The sequence below is a fragment of the Camelina sativa genome, chromosome 7, assembly GCF_030686135.1.
Source record: "Camelina sativa cultivar CO46 ecotype springtype chromosome 7, ASM3068613v1".
Classification (NCBI taxonomy): Eukaryota; Viridiplantae; Streptophyta; class Magnoliopsida; order Brassicales; family Brassicaceae; genus Camelina; species Camelina sativa.
Window position 1 is genome coordinate 26,040,289 of NC_141886.1, and position 26,185 is coordinate 26,066,473.

The 26,185-nt window shown below is 33.2% G+C and overlaps 4 protein-coding genes across 4 annotated transcripts; 1 reads left to right on the forward strand and 3 right to left on the reverse strand.

Annotated features, from left to right (window-relative positions):
- Window positions 1–787: 787 nt before the first annotated feature.
- On the reverse strand, window positions 788–3,195 carry LOC104702299 (protein WALLS ARE THIN 1-like). The gene is made up of 6 exons (XM_010418139.3): window positions 2,793–3,195; window positions 2,638–2,700; window positions 2,425–2,541; window positions 1,738–2,158; window positions 1,494–1,645; window positions 788–1,394 (listed from the first exon to the last, which is right to left on the reverse strand). The coding sequence occupies exons 1-6, from the start codon at window positions 3,011–3,013 to the stop codon at window positions 1,193–1,195; spliced, it is 1,176 nt and encodes a 391-aa protein (XP_010416441.1). The 5' UTR covers window positions 3,014–3,195; the 3' UTR covers window positions 788–1,192.
- A 6,589-nt stretch (window positions 3,196–9,784) lies between these two features.
- LOC109124670 (transcription initiation factor IIF subunit beta) lies at window positions 9,785–11,616 on the reverse strand. Its single transcript, XM_010418140.2, has 5 exons — window positions 11,250–11,616; window positions 10,896–11,004; window positions 10,664–10,794; window positions 10,497–10,571; window positions 9,785–10,258 (listed from the first exon to the last, which is right to left on the reverse strand). The coding sequence occupies exons 1-5, from the start codon at window positions 11,451–11,453 to the stop codon at window positions 9,986–9,988; spliced, it is 792 nt and encodes a 263-aa protein (XP_010416442.2). The 5' UTR covers window positions 11,454–11,616; the 3' UTR covers window positions 9,785–9,985.
- Window positions 11,617–14,453: 2,837 nt separating this feature from the next.
- LOC104702301 (protein SHI RELATED SEQUENCE 5-like) lies at window positions 14,454–16,537 on the reverse strand. Its single transcript, XM_010418142.2, has 2 exons — window positions 15,415–16,537; window positions 14,454–15,042 (listed from the first exon to the last, which is right to left on the reverse strand). Exons 1-2 carry the CDS (start codon window positions 16,085–16,087, stop codon window positions 14,681–14,683), a joined length of 1,035 nt encoding a protein of 344 aa, XP_010416444.2. The 5' UTR covers window positions 16,088–16,537; the 3' UTR covers window positions 14,454–14,680.
- A 6,626-nt stretch (window positions 16,538–23,163) lies between these two features.
- LOC104704902 (uncharacterized) lies at window positions 23,164–26,031 on the forward strand. Its single transcript, XM_010420912.2, has 7 exons — window positions 23,164–23,217; window positions 23,596–24,735; window positions 24,831–24,882; window positions 24,964–25,109; window positions 25,190–25,276; window positions 25,391–25,519; window positions 25,883–26,031. Exons 1-7 carry the CDS (start codon window positions 23,164–23,166, stop codon window positions 25,955–25,957), a joined length of 1,683 nt encoding a protein of 560 aa, XP_010419214.2. The 3' UTR covers window positions 25,958–26,031.
- Window positions 26,032–26,185: the final 154 nt, after the last annotated feature.

Genomic DNA, 26,185 nt, shown 5'->3' on the forward strand with positions numbered 1-26,185 from the left:
CGTTTATCGTCAGCCCAAAATCTATATTTGGCCCATATAAATGGTCTCTACTCTCTACCTAATGCCTAGTAAACAGTGATTGGGTCAAACTCAAACACCAAATCCTGAATCCACATACCGACTAATTAACATGTAAAATTTTGGTTTCTTATTCATTCAATGCCAGATAAAAAAAGATAGCAGAAGAGATAACACTTCTGCGACTTAGTTTATGCATGCACTGTATGACTGTGTCTTTGCTTATGTACATGAAGAAACTTTTGTTAATGGACTTGTTCACATAAAGAGAAAAATATAGTATGATATTTGATATGTAAGAAAACTAACGTGTAAGCCGGCCCAGGCCAGGAGAACGGAGAAAGACCCTCAGTGGTATCTCGAACCAAATATTCATATCGAAAAACATAGCTATCTCGAGTCATCTAAAATTTAATACCATGTTAATTTATGGACCGTTCAACTCAGAAGTCAAAAGACAATTGGTTACAGATGGATATATTGAATTTTTTTAGATGGTCCATATTTTATTATATTAGGTTTTAATATTCATAAAGTTTTGGTTTTTCAACTGGTATATTATGTTTAAATGTTTATTTTCTTTTGTCCATTCGGCTAAGTTTTTGGATATTTGAAAAATGAATAAATTTTTAACCAAACTTGTTTTGTTTAAATAGACAACTTTTAATCAATTTTGTTGAAAGATCCATTGCTTCAGTTGAGACTCGAGAACAAATCGTTTGATCTAATCCAAATTGAATATCCCGACATTGATAATTACTAGAGATCATAACTGCAAATTATAACATTCTATTGATCATGATCGAAAAGGAAAGAAAGAAAATAAAAATAAAAAACACAAGAAAAATGGCACTAATATATCAGCCAGATATTTTATATAGAAAAGTCCCAATCCAAAGCTCCTCCCACATAGATCATCATCTTCATCTTCATCCCCATGAACAATGATGTCTCATCCACCATTTTTTTTTGTTTTTTCCTTTCTCAAAAACCTTTCTTAGTTAACTAATAATTAAAGGAAAAAAAAAAAGAGAAAACATTATGAAAAAAAAAAAAAAAAAAAGGAAAAGCAGACACAAAAGTCATAAAAACACAAACGGGCAACACCATTCTTCCCTTTTTAATTGGGGTAAAATGACATTTGTAATTATTAGCAGTGGAGATAAAGAACAAGTCAAACGTTGTCCGTTGACTGATGGAGCAGTGGAGTCGTGATGGACGACTTGATCGAGTTGCGAGAAACAGGTGCACGTTCGATACCATGCTCCGCGGGTGACTGGATCGACGCCTTCTCAAGCGCTGCAAATTTTCTCTCTTCGCTCTTACCGTACAATACGAAGTAGAGGCCCGCTATGATCAACACCGCTCCAATGATCCTGCCATTAAAAACCCGCCACGTGGCACAAATCAACGTTTACGTCCTTGGAGTATAATTAAATTTGAAATAAACCGCTCTTTTTATTTATTTGACATACCCGCCCAAGTAAAACTCTTCGCCTAACGCAATTGAAGCCATGATTGCAACGACAAGAGTCTGAACAGGTTGGTAAACAGCAACGAAGACTGGACCCCCTCTGTCAATACACCAAATCTGAACGGCAAACGCGATTCCAGACGCTACGATTCCCTGAAAATTAAACCAAAACTTGTAAGGACTAAATTGATCGATTTAAAAACAATATGGCTAAACATAAAAGATTTGAAAAAAAAAATACTAACGGCGTAGAGGATGGTGAAAAGCTCCCAACCGGAGTGAAAAACCCAAGCCTGAGATTCTCTTTCACAGAAAGCAGCAATGATCAAGAACTGAATGATTCCGAAGAAACAAGTGTAAGATGTAACCGAGAGCCTCGCCGGGTAAGATTTAAGAACTGGAGCTTGGAACACGAGCCATCCAGACCACGAGAGACAGTGACCGATCAGGTAGAGGCAGCCAAGTGTCCAGTTTTTGGGCGCGGCGTCTCCTAACGGCGCTATTACGGCTGAGTTTGTGGTGAGTAGGTGAGTGTGGAGGTGGCTGGTCGGAGTGTAGATGGTTGGACCCTTGTAGAGAGTGATGACGGAAGCTCCGGCTACGCAAAGAGCTGTTCCCAAGACTTTGGAGATACCATCTCTTCTGTTTATTCTTACTTTCTCAATCCTGTTTTGTTTTTTACATAGAGTACATGATGAACAGTATGGTTACTACTATGATGATCATCACTATTTTGTAATTAATTTACAAGGGCCATTTAATGTTTGTCTACGTATAATATTTTATGGTACGTTGACAAGTCAAATTGAACATTATTAAAGTGATACATAACCTAGCTGTTCATAAGTTTATTTAAATATTAGTATTATTTTGATTCGAATTATTAATAGAGTAAGAAAGAAAAAAGGAGATATGGAATCAATCATCAATACCTGAGAAGAGCAGCCATGAGAAAAGTAATGGCGGGAACAGAGTTTTGCATGGAAGAAGCAAATGTTGGTGAAGTGTTGTCTAGTCCCAACAAGTAAAACCCTTGGTTCGCTGTTATTCTGTCGTGTAATAATTCATTTAACAATTTAATTAGTAATCCAATTTTGTTATTGAAAAGATCAGAGTGAAGGAAATATATAGATATCTTTATGTACCCAATGAGTGCCAAAAAGAAGAACTGGATGAGAAAGTTGAGAGTAATCGCTGGTCTCTCCTTCCTAAATAACACAATTAAGTGTGTGTTAGTTAAATTACTATTAACTAGAAAACATATATAGGGTTTGAAATAAAGAAGAAGTGAAAACGTTACTTTTCGAGGAAGTAAGCGAAGGGAAGGAGAAGAAGCAAGGCGATGATGTTACGATAAACAGGGAAGACGAGTTTGCTGATCCCCATGTTGAGAGCAGCTCGAGACACCACGTGGAACCCGGCGTAACCGAATTGCAACGTCAGCATCGCTATGTGAAGCTGAAGCTTCTCCGGGACTCCCCATATCGATCTCCGGTTATCGTTTCCGGTGTTATCCGCCATTGGATCGAACTGATACAACAACCGATCAAACGATGGAGAGAAGGAGAACGAGTGTGTTAATTTGTGTGTGTTGTTGATTGAGGAAAAAGAGTGAAGTTGTGGGAGATATAAATATAGGTAGATAGCTATCTCATTCCCCTCTTTGCTTGTGGGAACCACCACACTTGAGATTTCTAATATGGTATCTCATCTATTAAAAACCTAATCATAAGTCATAACAATGTGAAAATATTGAAAATAATATGGATTTAGGCACATTTGTGTTTTTTTTTTTGTTGTTTCCACCAAATTTGTTATTTTGGTAGCATTTTCACTCCTTGAATATGATACTGAATTGGGAAATTAAAGTTTTGATTAATTTTATAATTCCACTATTGGTTATTTTGGTTCTTGTGTGTTTTACTATATATTATTGTAATCATTATAATTTTGTTGAGAGAATAAACACACATCCAAATATAAACACAACGTTTTACCTAAGATAATTAAATCTTTTGAGATGTTAAAGTAGTAATCGCGTTTTTGGATTATCATGGATACACTATTCGACATAGCGTTTTGATTTCACTAACCACATAAACAAAATCCGGTTAAAGGTTTTATTGAATTATGATTTATAAAGAATTTTGATGGCTTCAATAAAATTGTAAAAAAGAAATAAGTGAAAGATTTTTCCGGGAGTAAAGCTGAATGTTTTTAAAAAAAATAAAAAAAATATATTTTTTTTAATACAGATTTTCTTTATTTATTTATTTTTTAATATTTGTTCCACTAAATAAGTGACACATGTCTTATTTATTCTGAGAATCGTTTATAAGGAAGAATCTCTTTTTATTATTTTTTTAATAATAGTATTTGTATGAGCAATCCCAATGGCCTTGGTCTAGGGAGCTTTCGATAATCTTGTTGATTAGTTTTTTTTTAAAAATTTTGTAACGTCTTCTAAGCAATATTTTTATTTTAATGATAATTTCTATACTTTTATTTTGTGATGAAAAATATATAAAATCATAAACTAATAACAGAATAATTGAATTTATTAATAATCTTAAATTTTTTATTTTAGTTGAATAATACAAAAAATTTATTGATTTTATAAAATTATGAATCTAATAATCCCAGATTTATAAAGATTTTTATTGACTTTTTACAAATCACAAATTAATAACAACATATTTTATATAATATTAAAGTCATTAAAACTTTATTTGAATTTTAAATCACAAATCAATAAAACTTCCGTTAATTGATTCAGCGTAAAACAACAAAAAAAACAGTAAAACCCATATTCAAAACTCAAACATATTCCCAAGAACTTTACAATTACCGTTTCCGGTTCAGAAAACCAGTTTTTGTATAACTTGAGGCAAATTTGGCAGATCAAAACTTGTTCATAAAAGTGACAACTTTTCACTTTGTAGGTTACAACATCAAGATCAAGATTGAAAAATGAAGAATAGATATGGTATATAATCAAATTTAAAGACATTGCCAAAATTTTAGATATTATTTTAGATTATTAGTTGCAGGTTAGGGATTATGACAAATTTAGCAAAAATAAGTCCTCAAAATGTTATAACAAATAAACTAAAACATTCTGATTGATTTCAAACTCGAGTAAAACGATCATGCAGCTGTTAATAAATAAATCTAAAGTTGATTGAAACAAAGGGCCCGCGAAATATTTAACTGTGTACTATTGTTTTCCTTAGAAAAAAGAAGAGAGCTTAAAAATTGTGTGAAAGGCAAAGGCTGTCTCCCACATTCTTTTATTTTTTCTGCTGTTTAGCTGACATGACAACCCTCACGCCACTACTCATTAACGCAACCATCATTATGGTTTCTTAATTTTTCATTTTAATCTGAAGAATCAAAAAGGTATAACTTAGATTGAAAAAAGCACATATGTTTCTTTATCATTATTTACACTGTATTCCTCAATATATGTACTCACTATCTTAGACATTATAATGGTTTTAGTTTGTCCTTTTCCTTTGATATTTGTTTGAAGCAGCATGGCAGTGCCACTAATTATTACTTGTACAGTAGTAGTCTCCAGGAGAATAACAATCTTATAATAGTACTCCTAAATTCTGTTTTAATGTTTTTTTTATTTACATTTTTCTTTTTATTTGTTTTAACTTTTAACTATATTTATTGAAACTCTTTTTCCCTATTATGAGTTAAAAATGATAATTAATTTTGTGGGGACGATCCCCACGCGCACTAGCGAACCGTGAGACCCACAGTACCTCTTATTTCGTAGGCACAGACCCACAATACACGATCAATATTTATGTACACGCTTACACCAATATTATTATCTGTATTTGTCCTCAATTATTCTAGTTCTATTTTCATATATATATATATATATTCATATATATATATATATGTGTAAGTGTAATTGTATTACTTTAATATTAGTTCCGATAGTCAAATACATTTGTATCCTTATAGAATAGAATCATCGAAAATTTTGATGGTTGCTTGTATTCTTTCAGTTTTCTCTTTCTTTTTTGTTTTGTTATTTTTGGAGAGATCGACAATGTATACAAAACAGTGAGACTGTTTAGTAAAGTGTGCTCAGAAACATGTGCATATCCACGTGAAATCAAACCAAATATGTATTTTCTCCCCCGTTCCACGAATGTAGTAATATCACGACGAAAAAACATTTCGCAGAATTTGTTTTCACAAAAACTGTCTTAGATAACCACATGTAAATATGTAATACGTTGAGAAATGAAAAATATTATTCTTTTTATAGTAATTTTTTTTATGAACAATAACATAGTTGTGACGTTTCTTGAAATCATTTTTGTTTAGTGTAGTTTTAGGGTATTCTTAAAAAAAAAAAAAAATTCAAAACCTTATGAAAATAATAGTATGTGATGAAACCATTGGCCGTGAAAGTGGCACACGTATGCTCAACCGTATTTATAGTGCCACTTGTCGGGAAGACAAGACTAGACCCCTTCATTTACTATACGGAAATTTCCAAATCTAAAAATATAAAGTTTGCTAGAGGTCTTAGCATGAGCCTTTCTTCCATTCATTCATAGTGAAGCTTTTGGTTTAGAAAATGACATGTATGGTAGCGAATCAGAAGACATCAATTGCCTTTTTCACCGACTGTTTAAAATTAGTGAAGAAGATCCCACCTCATCTATATTTTCGTTATGTTTTTACCACTGTCATTAATAAATTAAAGCCGACCGTACGTTTGGCACATAATTTATGATGTGTGCTAGTAATTTTTGTTTTCTAAGTTCTGCTGTTGGCTTGGATTTCTGAATCCTTGAAAAATTAATAACAAGGTATATATGGATACAAACCAAATCCAGCACCTAAACTTAATTTGTCGAGTAGTTTATATATGATGCCCATCATGAGATCTATAACCTAGCTTCATGATTTATACTAGTTTAAATTTTAGGTAGTTTTATATCATTCCCAAATGATGATCTATTGTTACCTATGCGAAACAAGCACTGAACTCATAACTAAGTAAATTTAATTCAAAATTGCATAACACTGAAAATAATAAATTTATTATAGTCGATGGTAGGATGAAGTATCTTGGTTTGTTTCTTAATGAAGACTACTAGTGTGAAAGATCACTAAACATCATTTGCTATTAAAGAAGGCGTATTATTCATGGTAAAGACGGAAGGTTCACTATTAATTAGCCCAATTTCCGGAACTAGTGCTTACAAAAGTGTTTAGTTAAATACAATTTGATGCTATTAATTAGCATTTTTCGTCTTGTGACAGAAGATAAACCCTTATTTAGTTAAAAAGGAAGAAAACAAATCCCTTTTTAGGTTGAAAAAGAAGAATAGAAACCCTTTAACTCTTTATAAAAAGTTTGATCTAAATCTCTCGGGTAAAGGGTAAAGAATCGGGTCGGGTAAGGACCCAACAAGACAGTAACGGATCGGGTAAGGACCCAGCAAGACAGTAACCGGTAACGAGCAGAGACGAAGAAGAGGAGAGGGAGACCAATCTTAGTTGGGATATTTAATTGCCTTGTCTCCTTTTTCCTCACTTTATTTCATTTATTTATCATTCTTCCTCGCCCACGAGCGAATCTTCTTGTCTCCGATCTCTCTCTATTCTCTTTTTCTCACTCCTCTTTTGAATTTTAGTTTTAGGACACAAATAGTTTTAGCTTTAACCTAAATTTTTAATAAAAAGAAAGAAATTACTTTTAGAGATTTTGAGAAGATCAATGCATAAATTTGGAGTCTTATAAACTTGATCTTATTGTCTCACTAATTAGCGAATACGCTGTGTGATCAGTCATAATCAGCGAAGATATAACGTTCCGACTGATTGTCTGAAGAACGTAGACATGGTTCTGCAAAACTGGAACACATTTAATGAATGTATACACCTCCATAACTGTAGTGGTTCACCGTTCACATGCAATTCAATGGTGTCTCTACTTTTATGATAGAAAGACTGTATGTAAAGTATTCATCCGATGCTTTGATTGATGTTTGATATAGAGTGTCCTTAGATTCGTTGTGAATTGTGATGATAAGTGGATGTCACTAAGGAGACACCTTGACGTACAACAACACTATAACGACGAGACAAGTATGCCCTTCAACATATTATTATAAGACTAATGCCACTTATCCCACTAACATAATTCCAATACGTTTATTAGTACTATAAACAGCTCTCTTTTTTTCTTGATTTCAGTTCGACGAACTGTGGGCTGTTGCATTTTACGACCTGTTGTTACGTGTTGTAGATTCACAATATTTCACGAAAATTTAGCCAATTTGTAACACATGAGGCCATACAATTTCTACACAATTTTTGTTTACAGATATTTTCTTAAAAACTTGATTTATTATAAAATCAAGAAAAACTTATACTCAGTTTATCTTGGAAAAATATAATTTTCAACGAAAATTTTTCTTTGAAAAAATATAATTTTTTTTTCCTAACAGGCAATTAGGTGTTTCTGCAACTATTTTGTGGGTTGGCTTTTTGCATGCGAGGTCTTCTCTATGTCCAAACATATACTGACTTTTTATATTTTCTTTGTTTTTATTCATCTCGATTGCTTTTGCTTGGCATGCATGCATAACTTAATTATGGGAAAATTTCAACCCATCCACTATATTTGACATGAAATTTGGTGGGATTTCTTAGTTAGAGATAGTCCGACATGATTAAACTACTGATATAATTGCCATAATTTAATTTCTTATAGTCTTCTATAACACCATTTTTCCACCTTAAACATGATCATTTTGTTATCTCTTCCTTTTATCAAGTCACGCTTCTGTGCTCCATAAGCTAACTCACATGAATTAAGTTCTCATAACTTTTAAGATCGTGTATATATTTTCTATTTAAAATTTTTTGTTTTAATGTAATCGGATGATTAATATAATACATATACAGTTGAGAAATCATTCGCGCAGAATATTTGTCTGTAAAGATTTACAGTTTGTAATTAACAAACAAAAATAATTAACAAAATTACAATTTACCACTTTACATGTCTTTTTCGCAATCTTCCTCTGCTTGTTTTCTTCGTTTACGTCTGTGACTTGGTCAAAAAACAATAAGAGAACTTATATCTTTTCAGCATTTGCTATAAAAAAAAAGGAAAGAAAAAGATTTTGCTAACAGTTAAAGTACTAATGATGATTCCTTAAATTTGCATGCTTTTTTCACTGTTTTCATCATAATTTTTTATGATACGACCTTAGCCTATAAATAGATCCAGTAACAATGAAAATTTATTTAAAGGATCAAAAAGGTAAATGGGTTTGTAAAAGGAGCTAGGGATTCTGTATCTTTTAAAACAAATTTTCTAATCAAATTCTATTTCGGCTTGCTGAGAGAGAATTAGTAAAAAACTAAAAAAAAAAAAAACAAATTTAGAGAGTAGGTGAGTTGATCAAGTTCAATACTAATTTCTCTCATAGTGTTTGTTGTAGATTAGCATGATTATCTAAATTTTGCCAAAACGACTGAAAAATCCTGAGAGTAATTTTTTTTTTTTTTTTTTGTGTGTGTTAAAAGAGAGTAATATCTCAGTATTTTAAATTTAAATAGTTTTGGATGAGTGTCATAAATCAGCTCCTACACTTCACTAATGTGTTTATTTGTGCTTAAACGAACAACATTATCTGGCATATGCATTTTGATGCACAAATGAAACAACACCTAACTAGAATAGCCACTCTACGGGCTGTCTTTAGTTTTAATTTCTAAAACAGTAACCACCTTGCCACGCACGAGTTTCTCTCCTAGTATTATTTTAGTAGGTTTCTAGAAAACTATGTTATATATTTGATGAATGTGTGTCTTAATCTAAAATCATAAAATTAGTTTATTCCATAGAAAGAAATTGAACTGTCGTTCTTCTGATTCATTCAAAACTTACGTGATCGAAATTTTTGAAATGAGTAATACAGTTAGAGGAGAACTCAAAATGTAAACATGATTAGTATGTCTGCCACAAACAAAAGGTGGGACGTACATTACCATTTATATTGTTGTCTCTTCCATTAATATCCACCATCCCAATCTACGGCTCAAATGTAACACAACTTGGAATCTTCAGAGTGAATAATTCGGACGCAGTTTATAGGAGAAAATCAGGTCGTTTTCAAATGCTCGCTCAATCACGCTCATGTTCAAGCAGTGGAAGACACATTGACGTCTCAGTCTCTTTGGACAAGACTTTTGTGTTCGTTACATGTTTATATCCAACCAAACCGCCACATGATTTTGTAATTTTGTTATGTCATAAACAAAGCACTCTTTTTATATTTGTCTGTTTCGGTCAATAATACAAAATAAAAAAGTTTGACAAATTAAAATCCTTCTTTTCTCCTCTCTGCTAAAATCTTTTTACCCCGATCAGTGACTCAGGGTTTAATAACCATGTTATGACTATGGCACATGTATAGAGTACTACTACACAAGGGATTGGTTTTACTGCCCACCTGTGTCATCTTCAGCACTTTTCTTGTATTCAGGTTTAAGCTCATATGTCCCTTGGTTCGATCCTCTCTTATTGTACACGCACAGCTCGTTCAGTATTTCTTTCAGGAACTGTGCTGGTTGGTCCGTCTCTTGTACAAGCTGCTTCAATGTCCAGTTAGGTTGTCCTTCGAACAGCTTGAACATTATACCTTCAAGCTCACCACGATCTCTTCTCGTCCTCTTCACCTCTGTTTGCTTGACTGGGGCAGGTCTCTTCTTTTCCTGCTCATTCAAACACAAACACAAACTTTTACATTGGTAACAACGCTGATATCGTATAGAAAAGATCAAGACAAAAGATTCAAGTTTCAAATCATTAGTTGAAGAATCCATCCTGAATTGTAATTAGCCTGATAAAGAACGAGCATTGAAGCTGAATTGTTGCTTCATTACTCTTTTACCATCTTAATGATGACTCCATATATGCTAAATCATTTGAGAAAAAGAATAACATTTTTACCTTTGAATTGGATGAACCGAAACCAATCATTCCAGGCAAGGGCCTCATATGTACTCCGCGGTCATTATCGATAACCTTTAGTGCAATTCACGGAAACAAAAGTCCTTACATAATTAGCTAACCAAAAGAGCCAGCGTAGGAGAGAGAAATTAAAGGGAAACAAACACCTGTATCTGTCGATTTTTAACCATGGCTTTGCTCGTTCTCTCCCGACAAAGCCTTGCATATTCTTCAATGTTTTCACCATATGGCTTCATATCGAATTTGTGATCGACCTTTCCTTCAAGAGCTGTATGAACTATAGAGTAGCTTGCCTAGTATGAGATGGAGAGCCAAACGAACATACAAAATCTGAATGTTATCAATCAGACAGGTAAAAAAACCAAATAGGGAAATCACCTTGATTGACATCCGAAAAGACCTCCATCGGAACAAAGTCTTTGAACATATTCACAGCGTAGCTCTTTGGCATGTTCTCATACTCAGCACGAACCATCTCCATAGTGAACTGATTGATTGATACAAAAGAACAATCATAAATCGAAATACAAAACACAACCATACGCTAAAGCAGGATCCTTCCATACGCTAGATTTGATAAATCAACCACATGGGTAAGTGAAATCGGCATGAAAGATTCGAACTTTATGGACACAACCATCGGAATAATGAAGGTAACTCAATCAACAAACTAGGGCACCTCAAAAAAAAAAAAAAAAAAAGAACTTATGAGAATCAAAACGAAACATGTACCTCGGGGGTAGGTCGTAGAGGATCAATGTTGAGAACAACCTTCGCCAAGTCAATAGATTCAGAGGAAGAGGAATAAAAAGGAGGCGGAGGAGGAGTTAGCTTCCCCCACGCCTTGGCGACAACTACAGGACACTTCATCAACCAAATTGGTCGCTCGCCTTTCTCCAAATCGAGTTCGTGAGGGTTACTTCGATCGTCTTCCATCGTTACACACTCTCTTTGCTCCAAATTCAAGATTCTTCCTCTCTTCTCCTGAGCTCTGATCTGAACTCTGTTTCGGATTTTGGGTTTAACTTTGTCGTTTTGACTTAACCCTAAACTATAAAGTCTTCTTCTTTTACTTCTGAAGCGGAGGTGAAAACAAGGAGAACACATACCCCGGACCGACTTGGACGCTGAAATATTTGGGCCAAGGCCCATAGATTTTGTCCCAAAAGTCCAAAACCCAGTTTTTAAATGGGTATTATTAACTATTTTCAAAAACCAGTTTTGCCACACTTGATTTCGTCGTTACTAGAAGAGTGTTCTTTCTTGCCGGAAACAAAAGAAAATAATATTCGTATTATGTGACATGATTAATAGGTGGGATATGTATGTAGATACAACATACTGCATACATCCAAAACATGCATGGATCTTATCATGTATGGTGTATAGTTATGCAGATTGGTTTGGGCTTTTGGACCACTGTTGTGCTGATTGCGTGATACTATAAAACCATGCTTGGATGTATGGTGTATGTATTAGATGGATGGATACATATTGTTTGGACCACTATTGTGCTGATAAAGACACACCAAAGTTGTTGACAAAAGAGGAAACAATAATACCGAAGTTAGAAATGGATCATGGCGATCAGGACAATGACAAAAGATGTAATTCTTCAGAAAGAACTTAACTAAATCAGTACTGAGAAACCCTAACCACTAGTTACACTCGGTTGTTTCATGTACAAAGGGGAACCAATCCCTCATCTTTAAGTACGTATGTATTCTTTCGGTTTAAGGCCGCCGAATTTAGATTTTATGTTTGTTGGATATAGTGATAAGAGTTTTTAGCTTTACACTTTTATAGAAAATTAAATATGTACGTGGAGCTAAAAAAAAATCCAATAAGTCGGGGAAAAACTGAAGTTAGTTTGATACCCAAAAAAAAAAAAAAACTGTTCTTTATCAGTTTACGAATTCCTTTCACATGGTCACTATTTAATGACGCGTTGGAAGATTTATACTGTGTGATTTTTGTAAAAGAGAAGTGAGGTAAAGAAAAGAAAGTGTCATATCAATCATAATCGAGTTAGGTATAAGTATATAACAGATGTTGAGGATATGCTTTCAAAAATCTTTGTTCGGGAATTAGTTTCTCACTTTGACCATAGACTTTACAGTTTCTTCATACTTTCTTAGCAAATCAATTTCCTTTTTTCGAACATAATTAATTAACAATTTACTTGCTAACTATCCTTTCAAACTTGCATGAAAGCTATTATTTCAATTTTCAAACTTAACCTACCGTATTTTAATGGCAATTAATGACTTTGCCAAACATTTGACCTGTGAGGATGACTAATTAAGTACTTACTCTTAGCACTGGAATCACATGCACGTCATCAGTACGTAATAATAATACCAACAAAAAAAAAAAGTTAACATTAGTTATAATAAATCATGGGCAGAGGGAAGGTATTTCCAAAGAACAACCATATATAGGCTAATCCTATGAGGCTGTAGGACTTTTGCGAAACAGGAAGGTTGACAGATTAAGTAAAACTTCAGAGGAGATGATCATGATTTTTGGATCAACTACATTTATTTTTTTTAATAATAATTTTGATCTAGAGAGATTGAATCACATGTCGTGAGTCAGACACTCTACAGTTTTTGAGAAACTTCCATCTTTCTCCTCTGTCATATTTATTTGTCCTAAATCAAGCAATCTATAACAGTACTATAGCTAATCATTATTATTGTTAACAGTATCAGTTCACACATACATATAAACAAATTATTATATCATTACATAAGAATAACAGAAATCGATTTTAGATTCATACTCGATCAGTCATTTGTATACACATGTCTAGCATCGACCAGTATTTACTATTTATACTTCAAATAAATTGTAAGAAAAAAATACTAAATGGGAATTAGCTATATATTGACGAATGATAGTAACATCCATGCAAGTAAAAATCCAATAGCTAAAAATATGATAGTTCTGCAGGGAAGTAGTTTGATATAAATGCCCTGTATTTATCATCCGTATACACATCTCTACTCCAATATTTCACAATTCACATGTTACTCACAATTTGACGTTCTCCAAATAATTAACCTTAACCTCCTAATATCGTAGATAGGGGTTACATCTAGATAGAATGGCGCGATATTATCTAAGTAAAAAACCATAAAAGACTCAAGGGTCCTATTCGAAGATATCTATGTAATTTTTTTTGGCTTCAACACTAGGAAACTTTTTTTTTATTATTAAAGAAAAATAAAGGTGGAATACATGAAAAGCCAGCAGATCTTTTAACTTTCGGAAACTAAACCGACGAAATTTTACCTTCGGAAAAACAGACCGACGAGGCTTAAAGCTCTCGGGACCATTATTTTAACTATATGTTCAGCAACACTAGGAAACTCAAACCAGAGAAGATATAACCAACCTATATTAAAGTTTATGCATATACGCGTGATTCAATGCCTCTCAGGACCATTATTTTAACTAAAGTTTTTCCATCAACTCAGAGATGTAATTGAGAATTACTTTTAATTAATACTTTTACTCTGGAGAAATTCAATTGGGTATTATATATAAAGTTACATGAAAAATTGCTGAACATATAGTATATATATTTTTCAAATCTTTGATCGATGGAACACGAAACCTAGTTAAGTCATGTTTTAAGATCCGGCAAGCAAACGGATAAACGGGGAAAAAAGCAGCTTGGAGCTCAACACCAACCAGAAAGCTAAATCAATATCAAACCCAAAAATATTTGTATTAATTGTTTTTTTAAAATAAAGGATTTTTGATTTGACCTTGAAAAGGTACTAAATATATGTCGTAGGCCAAAAAAAGGATTAATTATTAAGAAATATTATAATACTCAAACCAAATTTGTTGAACTAAAGATTGATAACCAAATGAGAAACCTGAGAAAGTGCAATAAGTTACCAAACAATATAGCAAAAGATCAAATTTTGAAACTAGAACATTAATTTAACCCTCATGGATCTTTTTTTTAAAACGTACGTACAATATGCATGTTAATCACCACCAAGTAACAACCTAGCTAGCTAAGGGTGTTTTATCAGATTGCACGAAATTTCAAAAGACAAAGACGAATACAAAAACAACGATTAAAAAGAAAGTCTCATTATTATAACGTTTAAAGATATAACAATAATTAATAACTGATCCGAATCTCAAGACCTTGGAGGTGTGAAGAATGGCGTACCGGCGATGAAGGAGTTGAGTTGAGCCGGGTAAAGCGAAGAAGGATCAAGCATTAATCCGTTATTATTGTTACCTGCGACAGCTTTCGTGGCGGTCTCTTCCACATTGGTGGTGGTTGCAGTGGAAGCAAGGAGGTTAAGGTGATGGTGATGATCTTGATCTGGTCCTTGGTCATAGAGAATGCCTTTGAAGACATGTCCTCCAATGTTTACAGCCGTTTGATAAGCATATTCTTGATCATCTTCATCCTCTTCTATTGAACTCACTCGAACGCACCGGAAAACCGCCGGTGAGTTAACCTCCGGTGGCAAGTGTTGGCTCATCTCCAACCCTAAATTTTATTAATGATTATTAGAAGAATACCAAAAAATAAACACACGATTTGTTCTTTAGCCTCATTTAATAACTTGTTCTTGATTATTAAAATCGAATCTTTTAAGTATTTATTGCATTGTGTTTACATGAAATCGATCTTGAATAAACCTTTTTATGTCGTCAGGTTTACTAAGGAACAGTAACTTGTATAAATAAAGCAGTAGCAATATCCGGCGGACATCCTCATTCACACGCAAATGATGTTGTACTTCTCCACAAATATTCATAATTAAAAAATTTGACACTTTTTCATGAAAATTCAATCAATCTTGAAAGCTAATTCAGTATCATCAATTCCAAAAAACACATACCATGATCGAATTTTTACCTGAATTAGAATTAGCATTCACCACACGGGTAGTAACAAGAGCCGATACACCACCACCACTATGGTCTTTATCATCATTATTATCACCACCACTAGCTTCTCGAAGGCGTTTCGTATTTTGCGTTTCACGGCTGGAGGTTGAGTGGTGCTGCAAAGAAGCGAGTTGGGCTAGACGCTCTCGGCGTTTAGCAGCAGGAACCCAAGTGCTCTTAACGTGTGTTTGACAGTGAAAGCCTCGGCTTTTACAACAAGTTCTACATCTCATATGAGGACAATCTTTCTTAGCTTGATTCCCACAATCTTGACAATTCATACCTCCTTGTCTCGTCACCGTGAACCCTCCCGGCTCATGATCGGAGACTACGTTGAAGTATAAACTCCGGCTCCGGTTATTGTTGTTGTTGCTGCTGCTTCCGCTAGGAACCATTCCAAAGGAGTAGAAGTTTGGAGGAGCTGAGGCATGTTGTTGTTGTTCTTGTTGTTGGAAGTATTGCGGAGGCCAAATCTCGAAACCCTTGTTGTTGTTATAGATCTCGTCTTTGTAAAGATAAAGATAATTGCTCTTGTCTTGATGATGATGATCCTTGTCTACTTGGTGATGATCTTGCTTGTTGTTGTTGTTGTTGTTGTTGTTGTTGTTGTCTCTCCCTCCTAGATAGAAGAACCCTGCCATTTCTCTCCCTTGTGGTAATCCACATCACACACAGACACAACACACCACAAAGAGATATCAAAGAAAAGGGTAAATCTTGATTTGATTTCCTTTTCTTTGCTTTGAGAGAGTGATGGTAAATGATGAGCAGAGATTAAGAAACTGCAAACGCCGCCATGGAGTTAGTCTCTCTTCAACATTTAAGGCAACACAATTTTGATCTCTGAAAGTGGAAAGTTTGCTGGATTTACTCTCTGGTTTAAGAGAGAGAGAGAGAGAGAGAGAGAAAAGGTTTTTAAGACATAGAGAGTCCCATGAAGATCTTTTGCTTTGGGCACTTCACTACAGTTATCTTCCAGTTTGAGCGAATCCCCATCACATAAATATCACTCACTATATTAATTAAAAAGAAAGAGAGAAAAAGAATATGGATAAAATAGATAGGTGACATTATTTTAAGTAATTTTTCTTAGAGTAATCATTCCATTCCATTCATATTTATGCTTATTCTCTACATTTTTCATCGGTATATTCATAATCTCTTATACAATCTAAAGACGTGTAACTAAGATGATGAAAACTAAATGACGCGTTTTTTCCTGACTATATATAGAACTGTCGTAATTATATATAGTCACAACAGATTTAGGATTCAAGACAGTATACATGAAGGCGTATAAATATGTCTTATACTAGTATACTGAATACTCGTATCGAAATTTAAATAATGATTCGTCTTGGTTTAGTAAATATTGATATTTTCTGTTGTGTTAATCAAAACAAAATAAATTGCTACAATATTGTTTTTTTCTTTTTCTTTCTGCAAACTAAATAATTCCCATTTTAATTAACTCATTAGTGTTAGTTTTTATCAATGGTAACTATAGTGCCACGTGTTAGAACAGGGAGTTTTCTCTCCACTCGTCCCTCCCCCGTGAAACCCTCTGCACCGTTTGTTTCCCATTTCAATTCGGTTTTATTGTTTTGTGATGAAATTATATGAAATCATACATTAAAGGGAAGTCTGAGAAAACCAAAAAAAAAAAAAAAAAAAGTTTGAGAAAGGAAAAGAAAAAAACGAAGCCTGAGAAAAATAAATGAAAAAAAGGAAAGACTAACGTCACATTGCTTTGACATTTTATCGTCACGGACGGTCTCATCGTTGAGGCTTACCGCTTAATCACGGCGATTAGACCTTCAATGACATAACTTTTTCAACGACGCCTACGTGCGGTAATTTATCTGTAATTTTTTTTGTTTTATTGGTCTAATCAGGACAACGTGGCATTAATGTTGAATTTATATAAGCTATGTGGCATGATTTATTGCATTTATCTTCTTTTGGTGTGTATATTGCATAATTGCATTTGCATCTATCTTATATTCTTATGATAGGTCTGGTTCTATAGTTTTTTTTTTTGTCAACCTATAATTCTTTTTTACTTCACGTAAAAAAATTGTTTGATATTTTTGCTAGAAAATATGTTAACTAAGTTTTCGTTTTTTTCCATATATTTTTCAGCTTAAAATAGAAACTAAACTCATAAATGTACTAACGAGGGGAATCGTAAAAGCTTACACTTAATGAATATGAACTGTAAGAAAAGTGCGTGCTGTGTTTAAGGGAGTTTTGATGGACAGCGATCCCTAGTCTAGGTCTAGGTCACGAGTCATTATCTTCTATCTTTACCCAAACTAATACATGAATATAATGTATTTTTTCTGTATTTAGAAACTTTTTGCTCACTCAAATCGAAGTAGAAAAACTTAGCTTTCACGTTAATACTTTCAACATTTAGAAAATGTATAAATATAAAGGATATAAAGGTTATTTTGCTCTTTTTACAAAAACAAAATTGTAGCTCAAAAAATAAAAAACAAAGATTTAAACCGTTAGTGGTTTATCTTAAACTAGCTACTATTAATTATACCTCTTAATTAAATATATTATACTAGTACGCAACTGGTTATACACTATCTAGGAGTTTAAAATTAAAATCAGTAAAGATTTACTCATTCGTTCATATACCTTGTACCCTCGTTAGAGCCGAAGCAAGCAGACCCACTCTACTGTCTTTGATCACGTGGAACCGCGTGAATTAGCGGCGCAATTTGCATTTGATAATGATAATGAAGCGCATTTGGTATTAATATATTAAATGCTTTTAAATTTTATTTCTTTGATGGTTGGCCTTTTAAATTACGTATATCAATATTTGTGGTCAATATGTTTGTAATAGACGACCCACATACACATACTCTTTTTTTTGGGCAAAACACATACTTAAACTCTTGAGTCTTGACAGCACTTGCATGTCATCCCTTCAAATCACACCACCCAAATTCCATTCTAAATAGTTGATTGAACCGCGGATTGCATCTTTGGCCTAAAACTGAACAGTACCATTTCTCATATCCTAATTGGACCATTTTCGTTTGCTGAAGATCAAGAGTCTAAACTTTAAACTCTAAAATGTAGATCCACTCGGGGAAGGCTAATTCATGCCCGAACATTAGAGATGAATATGATGTATAATAAAATAACAATAGTAGCTAATTTGTTTGTTAGATGCACTTATAAATTTTCTATATTTGAAACCAGTTATATTCTATCAAAATTAGTAAAATAAAAATTTACTTGTGAGTCGTTCAAAAAAAAAAAATTACTAGTGAATATTCCACTTTGCCTTGCGAGTCGTTGACGAATTCTCATGCATATTCATAAGCAGGTCACGAGAGTAAGATTTGACTTCTGCATTCTAAGAGCTAGATTTGATCAAATCTTCGATACCGGTATCGACTGGCCAATTAATACACAACCAATTTCAAGATAAACTCTTACCTATATATACTAATCCTTGGAGATGAAGTATGCAAGTTGTAAGGATTTGCGTATTTACTTTCGTTTTGGTGAGCAGATGCGAGCATGCTTTTTTTACAAACCGAGCAATTACTTTGAAATCTTTTTTTTATGGTAAACATGTGAAGAATTTTTTACTTTGAAATCTTGGCTGTATATATTGTTCACTTTAGAAAAGAAGAAGGGGCATATTTATTGGATTTAGAGAAACAAAAGTAGAAAAAGAAGACGATGTGAGTTTTTTTTTGGAAGAATTTTTGGAGCTTTTGAGTCATAAAAATCATTCAAATGTAAATTATCCGATTTGTTTTGAAGTCTTTGCGAAGAAACACAAAACACACAATCAAATAAGAAAGAAGGCCATCCCAAACATAAAACGGCTTAAAATTTGTTAACCCATAACTAATTACTTAATACATTTGTTAGCAAACAAATCTTTACTTGAAACAATTATATGTTAATATGTGTGTACTGTACTATATTTATAGAAAGGTTAATCGTACGTATTAGTTATCCAAAGAAAAAAAAAGACTTGAACTTTTTTAGGGGCCCGAGACAGGAGTCTTTTGTATTCTTACAATTTCTTGTTGACTAAATCACTATTTTGTCTTTATTTGTAAATGTAAATTACTTGATGATACAAGTATTATTTAATAGAAAACCAAGGAGCTCCTAACTTTGATGACTCGGGATCTTCATGATTAAACTAGTTGCCTAATGTCCCTTTTGTCTTTCTTACTTTATTTTTCCTTTGGCTAACAATACATTATAAAGATTTTATTTTTCTTTCAATAATTTTGGACGGGATTAATAGCAAGCACTGATTTACTTATTGGCGGATAATATTTCTCTTAGGAGGCGGACATATCGTGGAGACGGACATAGCTCGTTCACGTTTGATATGGATGCATGTGTTTCCAATTATATCTAAACGTATGTTATTCCCTATATAATAAAACCAAAAATACACAACTGATTATATAATTTTCATAAGTTAGTTACAAAATAGGTTATACATTAAATATAGGTTAGTTACAAAAAAACGTTATAAATTAATTGGTCAATTCATAGGCTATATGAAGGCTATATGATTATACTTAAGAATATCCCAAAAAATCTTCTTAAATAGAATATTCCAATGATTTATACCATTTCCTAAATAAATTTTTTATTATTTCATGTATTGTTACAAAATATATACTCTTATTTATAAAAATATATTCTTAGACGTAAAAAGGAATAAAATTTTGGCAATTTATCATACTTAATCATGATTTCCGAGATCTTATTGTGCAACTGAAAATAAAATCTTACCTAAGCACTGGTCATATTAAAAACTTTCACCAAAAATTTTCAAAAATAAAAATAAAAACAAACAATAAACATAACTATTTATCATACATAAAATTACAAAATTAACAATATAAAACTTGCAAAATAAGTATTTTTTTCAAGTTATTATATTTAGCATATGATTTTATTGCATAATGTTTTATCCAAAAAAAAACTTTTTAAAATAATCATATAAATTATATTTTATTCTAAAATTATAATATAAATAAAATGAATTTCAACCCGTACTAGAGCACGAGTCGTAATCTAGTTTTAATTAAATCTACAAACAACAAAAACAATGTTATGTTTAGCCATGCCTAGGCAATGAGGTTATACAACATGTTCAAATGATTAGCATTGTCATCCAACATTTTTCTTTCTTTCTAAAAAAACCACAAAAACTATCATATATTTTTAAAGCATACAACTAATTTGTCTATTTTGATTCCGAGAGTACGCTTCAATCAACCGTAAAACCAATATAGGTTTAACTGGTGCCGAGCTTTACGCAGCTGTAAATCTTAGTGAGGAAAACTACTATAATATAAGATTGTGTGCATTTGAATGGTTATCAGAGGTGATCTAAGATATTTTTCTCTCTATTTTCGGACAGAAGTGTTTTAAGATGTTATATAAGTTCATCAACCTTACAAAAAAGCATGTTTTCATTATTTATTTTTTATATTAAGATTTTGCCACCTCCCCACAAGTCAAACAGAGAGTGAAGGAGCAAAGGTCATTGTAGGGAAAAATCAAGAATAAGGATTAGCTCCAATAGTCTAATTATCATTATATTGTTGTTGTCTTTCAATCTCGAGCCTTGTGCTCACCTTTCTTCTCGCTACATCTATCTCTCTCTCCCCCTCTCTTTATATATATGCTAGTCAATCATTTTTCTCACAATCTCACTAACAGTATTTTCCCGACAATCTTCTCGATGATTATATCTATTATCTATACGCTTGGTTGAAAAGTTTTTAAAATCCAAATGCTCGGATTTGAATATCATATCTTTAGAAAATGATACAATAAAAAATAAAGTAAGAAAATTAAATTCTCACAAAATCTATAACAATTCACTTTTAAGGTGAGATACAAACAAAGATCAAAATATGCACACAAAATCTACAACAATACACTTTTCATGTGAGATACATTCATTTTTACTTGTCAATTCACAATATATATTTAAAGATTTATAATTTTGTCTCTTTTGATACGAAATGAACAAAAGAGAAAAATTTCCAAAAAAAACGAATAGTTTGGGTCTAGTCGGATTGTTAGATCTTCACAACGTTAGCAAAAATTTAGCATCTACAACTGAATATTAAACTGAATCACATTTGATACTGATAGCACCATATATTAATCATAAACTCGACCTATTCTAAATATATATGCGATGTATTAAAAATCGTTTACATTAATATAACTCGCACAAATATATATTTATATAAATGGAAAATTCGTAATGTCTCACAAATCAATGTTTGGAAATACACTGAAAACTTAACATGGTTCATGGTTGATTGGTTGTGCTTCTTCAGCATTTTTTACCAAATTTTTTTTTGAAAGAGATTATCACAAGACGAAATAATAATTTTTCTCCATTATGTCATTGTGACCATCATTTTTGCTTAAAGTTAAGTTATATAACTATGCTCTTTCCGCGAGAAACGGGTTTTGTCTTGTTGAAGAAAAAGGAAGGAAGTGACGCAAAGCGTCTTCCTAAAGCTAAGATATTCGATTTACTGCGTTGCGTTGAGCATAAACTTTATCCTGTATAATATAAACGCATTTTACGAAATACATGCGATCAATACTTTGATTTCCCCAATTTCTGGTTTTTACAATGGCTGCTCTACTATCCTACTACTACGAACACATCACGTATTGAAATTCGCGTGCATTCACCCACTTCATACGATCGTATGTATAAAAAAACAAAGTAAGGTGATGTGATTGTAACTGTGGTGGGATACATGACAAGTTAAGTAATAAGTATAATAAGGGAGTCTAATTCTGAAACCCTAGGCGACGAACACTGCATGCCAATAGTAGAAACAGTACGTACGATCACGAGATCAAACTTATACGTACTTAAACTTTCTTAGGATCCCTCCACTTGTAGGAAGTAGTCCTTTGCCACGTGGTCCCCCTCCATTAGCTTTATGGGCCTCATAAAGCCCGTGGGGTCCGTCTTCACTTCCATGCACATGCTTCACAATAACCTCTAGCTATATGTGTATCAATGTGTATATATATAAATACTAATGTTACGATATATAAAAGCATCTCATTCTTAGTATATAAGAAAGAAAACGTATAATATAATAGGCCTATATATGCCTTTTAAGGAGAAGACCGGCCGAAGAAAAGACAGCGTTGTGGTCTCCACGAAGGTTACACAGACTCATTGTCACGTGACCACCACCATTTTTCTTCACAAAGCCTTATTTGTGTGTATATTATATATAGCTCACGATGTCACATGTATAAATTATGTTTATTTTATAGAATAAACTACTAATATAGCTTTTTATAGACTATTATTGTTTGTAGACTATTCACGAATCTTTAGCACTATACTCAAGTTTCAGTCTTTGAGACGAAGTAAGTGAGTTGTGGTATATTTGTTCGTACATCAATGTTAGTAATTCAATATTGTACGAAATCTATTTTGGGCTTTAGTCACCGACATGGGGTAATATCCTCATGAGCCAGCTTAAAGCCCATTTATTAAGAAACCATAATAATACGAGAAGACTAAGATGTATACTACTTGATTAGCTAAAAAATATTGTAATTTTAGAGAAATAAGATTTTGTGGCTGATTCTTCGCTTCCCTTTTCTATTTCCTCGATTTAATTGAAAAAAGCTTCTGTAGTTTCTTGCTTCTCCGATGGCGTTTCAATGGTTACCTGAAGATGATTATCTTCTCATAAAGTCACTCGAGGTTTTTTTTCTTCACGAAACTCTAATTTTGATTTCTAATTTCATAAACCTCTTTCGATTTCTGGATTTTTCTATCTTTTTTTTTCCTTTTTTTTTTTGTTTCTCGTACGAGTATATGATGTTACTGAATCTCGTACTGAAACCTAGATTTCTTAAGCGTTAAAGACTTTTCTCTGTTTGAAAATTAGGAAACTTGTATCCCAAGTTAATTCTCCTTCTTGATCAAAACTTATTTGTATCGATCCTTACGAGTTCATGTTTATTAGTCGATTAAGTAGATGAATTTTCCAGAATATTAGGTTCATATAGTCGATATTTAAATTCAGGATTTGCAACTTTTTTATAATGATTTATGGAGTTTAAATTTATTGTATAATAGGATGGAACTTCTCTAGAGACGTTGGCTAAAGGAGCGGTGAGATTCTCTCAGAAATTTACACTTTCGGAACTTAAAGATCGATGGCATTGTCTTCTTTACAACCCTAAGGTTACATCTCTTTCTTCATCTGTCGGATTCGAGCTTCAATACGGAGCTCAATTCAATTCACAAGGTCACTATCATCACTCAATACCAGTCAGAACTCAGTACTACACTGCCCGAAAAAAGAGACGTTTAGAGTTGGAGGAGTCTCTTAAGGTCAGTAACAATGCCATTGATGTACATCATTATGTGGATGAAGGGGGTTTGTTTGGAGAATATGATGACTTTACTTTCAAGTTTGAGGACATTGAAAATTTTCAGAAAGCTTTCCCAGACATTATGTTATCCTCTCATGATGATCAACAACAAGTTGATTATGAGACAGGAATGTTTGGTAATGATGATGATGATCGAATGGTGGATCAGATGTTAAACATCAACGATGAACAGATCCAAGATTGTGATGTTACAGTAGCAGCAACAACAATAGAACATGTTATGCTTCAAGAAGTGTTTCAAGATCCTCTGTTTCAACAACCTAATACATCTTTCAATCAAGCAGAGATTTGGAATCCTCCACAGTCTTATCAAGTCTTGCCAGACATAGGAGAGGAAGCTTGTCGTATGGTTGTGCCATTGTGTGAATTGGATCCACATCCAGAAATCATTAAAGGTGTTATCATATGTGTTCTAAACCGCGAGTCCGATGAGATTCCAGATAACGATGATATCAACCTGAAACTGAACAATCCTAAAGCTCGAAGCTCGAGTAATCCTTCATCATTGAGGAAGCATATAAAACCACCTCTGCCTCCAACATCATCACAAGCAAAGGGTTATAACATTGTCGACAGTTATGGTCTAGGAGATTGTGCTGTCACAACACAAGCTAGTTCTTCTTCTGAATCCAGTGGTAGCTTTACCGAGAAAGACACATCTACTGTTGCTATAACTTCATCGTCTCTACAACCTTCTCCAGATATTGAAATCTGTGAACAGACATTGAGTGCAAAGATTGATATAAACGCTTCAGAGGAGAAATATAATGAATTTGAGAGAGATGAAGATTTGCCTTCCTTTTCAGATGTTGAAGCAATGGTATGTAAATAAGCTCTTACAAGCTAAGTCAGAGTGAGCTATTGTATTTTAATGGTTAAATTTGCTAAAATTGTGTTTTTTTTTTAACTAATCAGATTCTTGACATGGACCTTGAACCGATTGGTCAAGACCGGTACGAGTTGGCAGGTAAATAATAAGATGTCTCTCAAACTGTACTTTTATTTAATTCTTGTCATATATTTATATACTGATGATTGTGTGATTTAGCTTCGAGATATCGAAACGAGGAAATGGCGCGAATGATAATGAGACTAGAGCAAAGTGCTGAATCTTACATGAATCGTGACATTGCTGCTCATGGAGCTTTTGCTCTTTTATATGGAAGCTCTAAGCATTACATTAACAAACCAGAGGTAATTCAATGTTCTTGAGATGTATAATTAGAGTAATATGATCGATTTAAAATTGAGCTAAAACGTTTTTAACGTTTCAGGTGTTACTTGGAAGAGTGACAGGCGAATATCCAGTGGATATCGACTTAGGAAGGTCAGGTTCTAAAACAAAATTCTCTCGACGACAGGTGATGATAACGTCATTCATCATATATTAACTTTAAGATGAATAATTTATACATTTTGTTTGAAGAGTTATATAATGTGTGAGTTTTTCATTGGTTGGATTTCAATGCAACCAGGCTCTGATCATGTTGAAGCAAAACGGATGTTTTGAAATCAAGAATCTTGGGAAATTTTCGATATGGATAAATGATGAAGAGATTAATCATGGAGAAATTGTCGCTCTCAAGAACAGTTGCTTAATTCAGGTAAATTAGTTTTTTTTTTCTTTTTGTGGTTCATTTCTGTTTCAATGTTATGATAAAAAAAAAACGAATTTAGGGTGTGAATGGTTGCAGCGGTCAGGGCGGACAAATCTGTCTGCGGACTGGACCACTTTTTATTTACCATTCATCAAATGCAGTCCGCAGTGGTGCAATCTAAATAAAGCAGAAACAAGACCGCTGCGGACCAACTGTGGACCGCTTTTACATACAAATAGACTTGGTCCGCAGTGGTCTGCTGTCCGCCCTATTTTTGGGGCGGACTAAACCGCTGACGGATTTGGCCGCCCTGACCGCAGTCACCATTCATACCCTTAATCTGTTTTTTTTTTTTATCTTTTCTTGTAGATACGAGAGATATCATTCATATTTGAGATGAATGAGAAAGCAGTCAAAAAATATCTAAACGGAATTGTCAAATGAGAGAGGGGATACATATATTAATATATAGGATGTTGATGATACTCCATTATTGTGTAATGCTTGCTTGTATGATAATCGAAACTTTACCACGTGAGTTTGGTTGCTCTAATCAAATCGGGTGATTTTAAATGTTGGTTTCTATTAAATTCGGGTTTACTACCGGCTTTCAACTCAAAACTAATTTTAGAGAGACTCTAATCTTTTCTATATTACTTAAATTTTTTCATA

Bases quoted from the DNA above. Each gene is read 5' to 3' on its own strand.
- LOC104702299 (XM_010418139.3), bottom strand. From the start codon at position 3,013: ATGGCGGATAACACCGGAAACGATAACCGGAGATCGATATGGGGAGTC. The intron at 2,542-2,637 runs GTACATAAAGAT...ATTACACGACAG, and splicing joins TTCTTTTTGGCACTCATTGG to AATAACAGCGAACCAAGGGT. The intron at 1,395-1,493 runs GTATGTCAAATA...TTTTAATGGCAG, and splicing joins GAAGAGTTTTACTTGGGCGG to GATCATTGGAGCGGTGTTGA.
- LOC109124670 (XM_010418140.2), bottom strand. From the start codon at position 11,453: ATGGAAGACGATCGAAGTAACCCTCACGAACTCGATTTGGAGAAAGGC. The intron at 11,005-11,249 runs GTACATGTTTCG...TCAATCAATCAG, and splicing joins CTCTACGACCTACCCCCGAG to TTCACTATGGAGATGGTTCG. The intron at 10,259-10,496 runs GTAAAAATGTTA...TTGAATGAGCAG, and splicing joins TCGGTTCATCCAATTCAAAG to GAAAAGAAGAGACCTGCCCC.
- LOC104702301 (XM_010418142.2), bottom strand. From the start codon at position 16,087: ATGGCAGGGTTCTTCTATCTAGGAGGGAGAGACAACAACAACAACAAC. The intron at 15,043-15,414 runs GTAAAAATTCGA...AATAAAATTTAG, and splicing joins GAATGCTAATTCTAATTCAG to GGTTGGAGATGAGCCAACAC.
- LOC104704902 (XM_010420912.2), top strand. From the start codon at position 23,164: ATGGCGTTTCAATGGTTACCTGAAGATGATTATCTTCTCATAAAGTCA. The intron at 25,110-25,189 runs GTAATTCAATGT...TTAACGTTTCAG, and splicing joins ATTACATTAACAAACCAGAG to GTGTTACTTGGAAGAGTGAC. The intron at 25,277-25,390 runs GTGATGATAACG...CAATGCAACCAG, and splicing joins CAAAATTCTCTCGACGACAG to GCTCTGATCATGTTGAAGCA.